The sequence below is a fragment of the Xyrauchen texanus genome, chromosome 1 (genome assembly GCF_025860055.1).
Source record: "Xyrauchen texanus isolate HMW12.3.18 chromosome 1, RBS_HiC_50CHRs, whole genome shotgun sequence".
NCBI classification, from domain to species: Eukaryota; Metazoa; Chordata; class Actinopteri; order Cypriniformes; family Catostomidae; genus Xyrauchen; species Xyrauchen texanus.
The window spans coordinates 22,187,885-22,198,974 of record NC_068276.1 but is presented as its reverse complement, the minus strand read 5'-3'; the positions used below and the strand labels follow the sequence as shown (position 1 = coordinate 22,198,974).

General features: G+C 37.9%; 1 protein-coding gene across 1 annotated transcript in view; it reads right to left on the bottom strand.

Moving 5' to 3' along the window:
• Nucleotides 1-733: 733 nt before the first annotated feature.
• Nucleotides 734-11,090, bottom strand: part of naa40 (N-alpha-acetyltransferase 40, NatD catalytic subunit) — a 13,288-nt gene continuing 2,931 nt past the window's right edge. The window contains exons 3-8 of the mRNA XM_052135545.1: nucleotides 5,085-5,137; nucleotides 4,208-4,303; nucleotides 3,604-3,762; nucleotides 3,357-3,440; nucleotides 3,184-3,261; nucleotides 734-1,802 (exon numbers count right to left, since the gene is read on the bottom strand). Coding sequence (XP_051991505.1) covers nucleotides 1,658-1,802; nucleotides 3,184-3,261; nucleotides 3,357-3,440; nucleotides 3,604-3,762; nucleotides 4,208-4,303; nucleotides 5,085-5,137 — 615 coding nt within the window. The 3' untranslated portion in view covers nucleotides 734-1,657. The remainder of the gene's footprint in view (nucleotides 1,803-3,183; nucleotides 3,262-3,356; nucleotides 3,441-3,603; nucleotides 3,763-4,207; nucleotides 4,304-5,084; nucleotides 5,138-11,090) is intronic.

Genomic DNA, 11,090 nt, shown 5'->3' with positions numbered 1-11,090 from the left:
TTTAAGTAAGTTCAGCTCAAGGTTGTTTTGACCGCACCAGACAGCCAGCTGTTCAGCCTCCCTTCTGTATACAGACTCATCCTCATCTTGGATGAGGCCAATGACAGTGGGGTCGTCTGCAATCTTCAGGAGCTTGACAGAGGGGTCCTTGGCAGTGCAGTCATTTGTATACAGTGAGAAGAGCACACATCCATGGGGGGCACCTGTGCTGATTGTACATGTGCTGAAAGTGAATTTCCTATCTCATTAGCTGCTGCCTGTCTGTCAGAAAGCTGGTAATCCACTGACAGACAGACATGGGAACAGAGAGTTGGTGTATTTTAGTCTGGAGAATAGCTGGGATGATGGTGTTGATAGCCAAATTGAAGTCCATAAAAAGGATCCTTGCGTATGTCCCTGGTCTGTGTAGATGTTGAAGTATGTAATGCAATCCCATGTTGACTGCATCATCCACAGACCTGTTTGCTTGATAAGCAAATTGAAGGAGATCTAGAAAGGGTCCAGAGATGTCCTTCAGATGGGCCAACACCAGTCTCTCAAATGATTTCAGACGTCAGGGCGACAGGTCTGTAGTCATTAAATCCTGTGATTTTGGATTTCTTTGGGACAGAAATGATGATTGAGCATTTGAAGCAGCATGGGACTTCACACTGCTCCAGTTTAAGTAGAATTCACAATGTTAAAACTCAATGTTTTTTAACAATTAAAACACAATTGAACTTCCATAAGTCGAACAAGATTCCTTTATTTGTTGCATACAAAGTTAACAAGACAAAGCTGGAATGACCTTTTGTTTCTGTTCAACAAGAGAGCACAAGACAGGAACACTCATCTCTCAAACTTGTCAATTTAAAAGCTTTTACACTTTTCCCAATGACTTTGTGAAGGCAAATAAAATGTAAACAGATTATATACAGTGAAGAAAAATGACATATACAGTAACATGATAAAAGAACGTTATGATTAAAAAACTAAAGTAAAATTAAAGTATGTTACTATGGGTCCACCAAAACAAACATACCAACCCCCTGTATCAAATCCAACATAAACATATACCTCATCCATCAATTCCCTAATAGAGCTGTTATAAAACATTTGTTAGATTAAATTCAATGACCTGAGGCAGACTAGGTTCAGTGGTTTCAAATTATAAACATTGCAGATCATTGTATTCATATTCTTTGATGTCAGAAGATAGTTTATCAAACTTTAGCTTTTGTGAAAATACATTTACCCTGAAGAGGTGTAGGATGAAATGGCTGCAATACCCACTGTGAACCACACTTGCATTCATCCACTATGATAATAAAACAGCCAAGGAGGAGGGGGGGACTCTGCCTTTTTTGGATATGGTTAAATACAGACATACGGCGTCACCATGCTGATACCTGAGGTGAGAGAAGTCACATTTGGCTCACAGTGGCTTTTACAGCCTTTTCTGGGATACAAACTTTAGAGACTGAGAATGGACTACTATCACTTTGTAAAATCATGAAGAGTGTTTTTTTTTTTTTAAGTTAAAACAAAGAGCAAGCATTGAGAGGGGCCTTTGTTGATTATGATGGACAGGAGTGTGTGTTTTAGGGGTTCATAGGCGATGGAGAAGGGTAGGAATTTAGGATGAGGAAGCTTTGAAACCATACTGGAAGGCCTGCTCTTAATGGCAGCAGCCTCCACAGTGGCCGCCACCATGCGCGTGCGCCGAGACGTCACCATATTTTGTTCTTCGGCACAGAATCTCATAGGAGCAGTCATCTCCACAGCAACCCGACATGCTGGGTGAAGTTTCATCAATCTCAAACCTGACAGGAAGACGACAGCCATTAGAGTATTCATACTTTGACACCACATAAGCATTGGAGTGACATCACAAGAATTCAGCTCTTTCCTACGTCTCATGACACTTCGCATGACTTGAGTAACTTTTGTTAAATGTTCAACAATCAGTGACTGCAAAGGACCTCATTCAAAGACTTGCTTTAAACAAGCTGTAATAAGCATTCGCTAAGTAAAATAGAGTACACAACAAGGTGACTTTTTTCACTCACTGAACATCGAAGGACATAACGATGAAAACATAAAACTGCTGCTGAATTTTTTCATCTCGTTTACCATATATATTGCCATTTATAACCCTGAAAGCTCAGATGAGAAGAGGATTATGTCTTTTAAATTAATGTTGAGCCTTGCTGGTGTCTAATTGAATTCTTACCACCATATGTGGGAGATCTTAACACAACAATACTGGTCAGCCAGTCATGTTGAGTATTACTATATATATCATATACAGTACACTGTTATGTGTGTGCATGTATGTGTGATATATATTAGATATACACACACACACACACACACACACACACACACACACACACACACACAGTATATTGTTGTGTAAAAATACTTGTTACAATATTGTACTGACAGATCATGATAGTACAATTACAACCCAGTCAAAAGTGAAGGATAATGATTATTTGTGGCACAACATCTGATTTGAATGATAACAGAATAGGCTTTCAGACAAATGTGATGAATAAGTTATTTTCACTGAGGATTTGTGTATTTAACCATTAAAAAAAAATCATAAAAAATTACTTTGAAGCAGCAGTAAATGGAATATTTCACATGGCGTCCAACTACAACTATGTAACGGGGTTCACAAAACGGGCAAGGAGGAGGTGAGAACCGGCAGAATGGTCAACATAACTTTAATGACCTAAATAAAGTTAAACAATTTAAACACACAGACACACACACAGCTGCCATTTGTCTCTCTCTCACTATCTCGATCTGGCACCTTCTGCTTGTCTTTATCCCCCTCCTGGCTGATTAGGACAATTCAGCGCTGGGCACCACGGCCCAGCCACACCCTCCTCCTCGTCACAATCTAATAATATGTACTTATTAATAAATGTTTAAGATCTAGCATATGCTACCACAAGAATCAAAATTAATCTTGCAATAAATATTTCCACTTCAAACCGGTAATAGCACCCACAAAGTTGGATAGCTGATTTTCTTTTTTAGTAGTTGCCAAGGAACCTGTTGCTATGGTAACTGTTACTGTCTAGTGTTTGGTAGATTACAGAATCCAGAATATAAATTAGTATTCAAAAGAGGAATAGGTATGTGATATTGCAAGAGTTTGAATATGTATTAGTCACAAAGGATGGGACTTACTGTAAAGCCTCCCTGAAGAACTGGTAAGCCCCATGATTGTGTTTAAATACTGTCAGCATGACCTTTTTCATTTGTGTGCTGAGGAAAGACACAAAACCAGAAACAGATACATGATTATTGAAAGAAGTACTTACTACATGTGGTATAAATTCCATCAAAACGGTATGTGGTACCTGTTGGCAATAAGCTGAAGGATTTGGATGAGGAATTTTCCCAGGCCTTTCCGTCTGACTTTATTCTCCAGTTGGACTTCATAACTATGGAGATATTATTAGTCAATTAGAAGCAAACACAAGTCTCGCTTTCATACTACACAGAGAATTAGTGAAGCCATACGGTATACAAGACAGACCCCCGCTCCACACAGGCAAACAATGTGTAATGACTGACAGACAGATGGATCTAATGGGGCAGCATTACCAATATAAAACCTCATCTCCACACTCTACATCAAATCGAAAGTGTGAAAAAGCTACAGGTGTAGAGTCAGCTTCACGAGCAAGGAGATACCACGCCCTCTCATCCTTCATCTCCTCTTTCTTCTCTCTCTCCTTCCATCCCCACTCACTCTGTTCATATCTAACAAATTAAAAGATAAAACAAATTACATTGTTAAAGACCATACAAATGAAAAGCGCATACACATTTCTCAGATGCAAGCACCACAAGTTCATTATTCATAAGTTTATATAATAGTTCAAAAAGATGTAGGTACTGTAAATGAACAGTGAGGTGGAGATCAACTGTAGAAAAGCTCTTCAGCTTTAATGTTAAATGTCATTTGAAAAGGAAGTTTCTTGTGTGTTAAACCTCTGGCATAGCCAACGCATTTACAACTCGGTGTTGGTTCGTCTGCGTCATTACAGCCAAACTACACTACACAGCCAAAAAGTCTATTGTAAAAAAATGCCTTTATTTCTGAAATATCACTAAAATTGTGCACATGAAGTACATAAAACCGCTATGGCAGTAACAATGTGGGGGATGTTGGATTAGCCCACATGTTAACTTGCTCAGTACCTACAGTGTCTGCATGTTGGCTCTAGTCAAATCATAGGCCCATTCCGCTGTGTCTGGACTCATTGCAGTTACCCGTCTACACTCAATCTCCAGGTTTAACCTGTGACAGATTGACACACTTTCACAATATTAGTGTGGCACGTCAAAAACAATGATTTTAGTTCACCAGTTTACTGATAGACTATCCGTACGTTCACACCAGAGGCGGCGAGAGCGTCAAAACGACCGGAAGTCATTCATTTTCAATGACAGCCAGCGTCTCTCGGCGGCGAGAAGCGGCGCGGCGAGTCTTGGGCGGCGTGGGCGTCAGATGGAAGTTCAAGTGCAGTCAACATTATGGTAATGAGCTGTGATGCGGTTCGGCAGCAACCTATTGGAATATAGAAGTGCTCCGCTATAGCGAAGTCTAGAGAACATAACCGTGTAAACTTTGGTTCCCACCAAACATTCGTTCCGAAGATAAAATGGAGAAACGAATTATTGCCGTGACGGGTTTCCCTGTAATATATGACCAAGACCACAGTTATTATTACAAATGTATTTTATTTTGATAACAAACAACTGTAATTTTAATTACTTTCTGCCATCGATCGATTTCTTATTTTCACATTTATAGAGTTCATGAGGATATACGCTACTTGTGATCGGTCGGCAAAAAGTAAATGGTCGACATGTCTGGATGTTTAAATTGCGGCCCCTTTAAATATAGTTCACAAAACAAAGCATTCTGAACAAACGTTGCCGCTTATTTCAACTACGTCAGAGCGTCCACGAGCGTCCTTGAGCGTCGAAGGCAGGGCAGCCAGAGCGAATTTGGACGCTCGCGCCGCTTCTGGTGTGAACGTACAGTATGACAGGAGAAAACAAAAAGAACATCGTACCCATTTCTGTCATATTTTTTGAACACTGGAAAGGCAGACAGTGGATCTTCTAGCTGAAACGAAACCATGCAACATTAGCATTATCTCATTATCTGTAATAAAACATCAACACTGTAGATGCTTATCGATCGCTTGAACACTTTAACACTGAATACACACTATGTAGCAACCTTAAAAGGAATGGTTCAACCAAAATGTTTAATTCTCTCATCTTTTACCCACCCTAATGTCATCTCAAAAGCTTTTATCTTGGAGATCGTGTGACGCCATGTGAGGAACAGACGTGTGAATGGCGAGCTCTGCGCACTTTGCTGGTTTTAATAATATTTGTTTTATAAACCAGTGAGATTCGATAACTGTTCTAGGTAGACAATATGTTAAAAAAACAAAAAAACAATCTTCAGGCTCTGGAGACATTAAAAGACACTTACATGCTCAAGCTGATTCCCCTCAGTGGCAGGCCAAAAGCCCTGGACTCAATTCAGATGGTGAACTGAAAGAAATCCGGTGTAAATTAATGAATGTGTTGGCAATGCTGACGAAAGTCATTGCAAATATGGAGAATCTTGCTGTAATACGTCGATCGATTACTTCCATGGAGACAAAATTCTCTAAGTTGGTTACAACATTGTCGGATGGCGAGACGGATCGATTGTCTGGAGTATCGGACAGGGAATTAGCTGCTAACCCGCTAGTGACAAAAGTGGATTTGCAACCAGTTTTATAGATTATCTTCTGTTGTGTAATTCTGTATTACAAATTTTGTGTACATGGAATGTTTGAGTTTAGAAGGATGGACACTGATTGGCGCACGTTTCCTTTACTGTTCTGGGTAAAGTTCGGGGTTTGAAAGTTGCACTAATGTGGAATGTGATATTTATAATTTTATTTTTGACACAATCTAATTTCTGAGTTGATTATCTCTCTCCACGTGGAATGTGAATGAGTTGGGGCATCCCATAAAAAGGAAGGTTATTTATTTTCTTTAATGCAAGAAATAAGATATAATGTTTCTTTAAGAAACACATTTTTCACCGCAGGAAGCAAAACATTTCGGAAGATATGGGGTGGACATACTTTCTTTAGTGCTGGCTCAAGTAAGAGTAAGGGAGTCATTACACTGATAAGTAAACACCTACAACTCAAATGTCTTAAACAGATTAAAGGTAAATTAGGAAGCGTCATTTTTGTTTTTAGCAGAAATTCAGGGGCAAAGTCTTATTTTGGTTAATATTTATGCACCTAACGTTGATAATTGGAGCTTTTTTATAGATCTTGAAGGGATGTTGCAAGTCGCTGGTACCCCTCATGATATAATATTGGTTGGAGACTTTATTCTTTTGATGGACTCAGTTCTTAATCATAGTGAAGCAAAAGTGTGTAAGCCCCCAAGAGCAACAGTGACGCTTCACAGAATGTGGAAAAATCTTGGGCTTACAGATATTTGGAAACTTTTGAACCTATATGGTAGGGACTATAAAAAATTTTTTTCATCAGTCCATAAGATTTATTCTAGAATAGTTTTTTTTTTTTTATATCAAAGTCCCTCATTTCATCTGTTGTTGATTGCTCAATTGGAAACATCTTAGACTCAGATCATGCCCTGGTGAGTTTAGCGGTGTTGCCATATATGGAGAAAAATAAATCATATAGTTGGTGCTTTAATGTATCCCTTTAGCAAAATCCTGATTTCCAACAAATGCTTAAATCAACTGGTCCTCAGTATCCTCTGTGGGAAGCTTTTGGCTAGATATATAAAGCATATAATCTTTTTCTACCATTCCCTCAGTGAAATCTGCTGGTGGTGTAATTTTTACCTTGGACATTGATATTAATAATGCTTTTAAAGTACTCTATCTTGATCTCTGTAGTAGAGGATTACTGCTGCCGATTTATTTTGGCCGATATGTGCTTGTTTTTAACCTCTTATTTGAACCTTTTATTTGAAAGATAAAATGTAACACAAATAATTACTTAAGATAGACAACATTTCTCAACAAATACATTTATTGAACACTTGCAATTGCACTTAAATTAAAAATGTATAATGTAAAAACATATTGTATAAATAATGTATAACAAATATATTAAATAAACAAAGCAGGTGTTACAAACTGCTCTGAGACACGAAGGTTGAGATCCAAATGCAGCTTTAATTAAGAGAATCCAAGAGAAGCACAGGCATAACAGGGATGGATATCGTTAAGGTTTTAATGGTATTACTATCTTACCGATACTGCTTATCGATCCGGTACTTTAACGGTATTCTTAACGGTTCTTTTTGTTATAATACATTATATATATATATATATATATTACACAAAGATAAACGTTATATAGGCACAGTGATTTAATTTCAGGAAGGTCTACTAACATTACTGTTCAGGTGTGGTCTAAAAAGAAATCTAATAAAGTAATAAATTGTAAAATAACACTGCATAGTTTATCATAGATAGATTAATGCAGATTAATGCTCATTAATGCAGAAGTTATTCATTCAAGAGCTGTAAGTGATTTTCTCTTTGCCTTTTGTTGTTTGATTCGCAGTAATGGCTCAATCGTCAGCATGTTTATTAGGATGCTTCCCCTTTAAGACCGAGTCTAATAGGCTCCTGATGCAGCATATTTTCTCCCAACTATTTCCATAACTACGTCCATTTAAGACATAAACGGTGTTTAAGTGAATCTCCAAGCCGGTCGTTTTGACATATTTTTGTGTATATTTGATCGTTTAGATGCGCACATGAAACCAAAGTAGGCTATAGTTTGCTTGTCTCGTTGCGGTGTGTTTCGGAGCGCGCGCCGCCTTGGGAACGGCATCTCTTGCGCTCTTTTTATTATTAAACGCGTCCCGCAATTTAGCAACAGTAGCATTTTACAACAATCACCGATCGTGCTGATTCTGACGTTAACTTTGAGTTTTAGGGAGAAATGTCAGTGCACCGCTGTGAAGGGAAGTTGTGCTAGACAGAATGCGACTTATGTATAAATATTATTTTTATAATCTTTGGAAGATGAAATCTAAAATAAAATCAGACTAATATCACAGATCTAAACCAGGCTACGTCTGAATGTTTTGTTCTGTCCTCCGTCGTCACTCATTATGCTGGGCTCGTGTTGTGCTCGCTGTGGCACCGCGTGAGCGAGATCTCTCTCTCTCTCTCTCTCTGACTGCGAATAGCTAAATTGCATCACAGACAAATGGTTTCATATTATTATACATAGAAATGTCTGGCGAGATAAAATAACTTTCTCTTTATAGCAATAATAAATGTATTTTCTTAATTTCTCCAGTACCGACAGCAGAACCGATAACGTCCGAGCTTACCAAAGCCTTCAATAGCCTATAGTGTACTGGTATCTTTTTTTATTACATATTTCTCTGCATTGAGTGACAACCCTCTCAAATATAAGACACACAAACAGAACAAATAAAAGTCTCAGATTCACTGTCTGTAACTGCAAAATTCTTGCTTACTTATTGTGACATGATAGCAACCCTTCTGCTGTGATAATGCAACTTCAACTACACTATCAATATCCAAAGTAGCCGAACGTCATGTCACGTTTTTTCTTGAAGTTGGCAGTAACATATCAAAAGTTTTTAATTAAATATAAAGAAGTTATACAAATTTAATCCTTACTGTTTTCTCCAAGGAACTTAGCTGTAAATGACTCTAGGGGCAGCGTGCGTCGAACACGTGTTCCACAACAACACTAGGCTGCCCACAGATGCGTCTGCCTAATAATCGGCTTGATATGCGTGGATATTGTCCGATGCCGATTATGTAAAAAATGCAAAAAATCGGCCGATTAATCGGTCGACCTCTACTCTGTAGTTCCACGTCTTTGTCTACTGATGAGGATATTATATACATTTTGTGGTACCATTAGATCTCCCTAAAATGAAGACTAAGCAAAAAATTATCTTGATTCTGAGATAATCTTGGAGGAGCTTGACGAGTTAATTAAGGCCTTACATACAGGCAGACGGCTTTGCCGCTTAATTTTTTAGATCTTATGCTACAGAACTGGCTTCACTTTAGTTAGAAGTTTATACAGAATCATTAAAGAATGGAAAGCTCCTGCCAACCTTGACACAAACCCAGATTAGTCTGGTTCTTAAACAGAACAAAGATCCAAGTGAGTGTAAGTGTTAACGTCCAATTTTCCTGATCCAGCTAGAGGTAAAAATATTGTCAAATTTTGGCCAATTAATTATGACATCACTTATACATATAGATCAGGTGGGGTTTATTTGAGGCTGCAGCTCTTCTGTTAACATTGAACGTTTCATGAATATCTTGTGGTCAGTGGCGAATGATCATCTCACTTGATGCCGAAAAGGCATTTGATATGGTAGGGGGAATATCTATAATAATGGGATTATTTTTTTTAAGGTTTTGGAAATATACGGGTTCAGGAATTATAATAATTTCAGATTATTTTACTCTGTATAGGGGCACCCGGCAGCGAGGATAAGAAAGATGATTTTCAAGGCGTGGTGGCGGGAGGTATGGCGCATAAGATTTTGCTTTATGCAGATTATATTTTATTATTAGTCCCCGACCCTACTAGATCTATGCCTGGCCTCAAAATTATTATTAATTCCTTTTCTAAATTCTCAAGATACAGAGTGAATTGGGCTAAATCTGAAGCTTTGGCTCTGATAGCGTCAGATAGGTCCGTGTGATTTGCTGCATGGAATCAATAAAAAAATAAAAAAATAAAAGATTATATCTTCCACATGAAGATATTATTTATTTTTGTCCATACAAAGCAAGTAATGGTGACATTTAATCCATGTCTTCTGAAGTGAGCCAATCACTTTTGGGTGAGAACAGACCAAAAGATAACCACATTTTACTATACATCTTGCCATTGCAGTCTCTAGGCACAATCATGATTTCAACCTCGATTAAGCCCCATACACACACACAGTGACTTTATCGCTTGATGTCGCTAGTCTCTGTACTGTGAATTTATTAGTGGGTGTTCCTACTGCTGTCGCTTTAACGTTATTGGTGGACTGCACCTCTGGCCATATCTTTAAAACATTTGATCACAGATTAGATATATTTCCAATAAAACTAAAATATCTTTTTAAGGAATTAATTTTCTTATCACTAAAAATTTAAATTCTACTTTGGAGAGTGTTGTTATATAAATTACAGTAGCGCTGCTCAATACATTAAATCATTAACCGGATTAACGATCTATCAATGTAAGAAATCTACAGATTGAACTCACTCAGACTGCCAACAATTTCTAAAACGTCATTCTAATTTGACAAATAATCAGTATTCTTGTTCCTAAAAATGAACATTCTGTGGTGGAGATTGTTTTAATATCAACTGCAGCATCATTAACAAGACGAAGGAACAATCAATGTATGAATCAAACTCATTCAGACGACCGACATTTTCCTTTCCACAAATTTTTTTATTATATCCATATATTTACAGACAAATGTAGAACAGTGAAATCACTCATAGAAACATTTAATTCTGTCTTGCCAGCACTCGACTCCATTATCTTAAAGGAGACGAATAACATGCTCCACTGACACATTAATTTGCACAAAGTTAAACTTTTCTCAACTTTGACTTTCCGCTTGCCACACCCACATCTAGAAGCCAGAGGTCGCCATTGTTTGCATCGCCGAAGTCGGAAGGTCTCATTGAAAATGAATAGGGTTGTGTCGCTTCGTTGCTAGAAGTCGCTGCATGTGTGTATGGGGCTTGACGCATGCGCAGAACACTGGATGATGCTAGGAAGTGTAATTGAACTTGAAATCATGATCATCAAAGAGACTACTGATGTCAAAATCTATAGTGAAAAAGAAGTTGGACTGTTCTCACCCAAAACCGACTGCATCACTTCCGAAGACATGGATTAAACCTCTGGAGTCTTATTGGTTACTTATATTCTGCCTTTATGCCTTTTTGGGAGCTTGAAAGTTTGGTTACCATTCAATTTCATTGTATGGACAAACAGACATCAAAT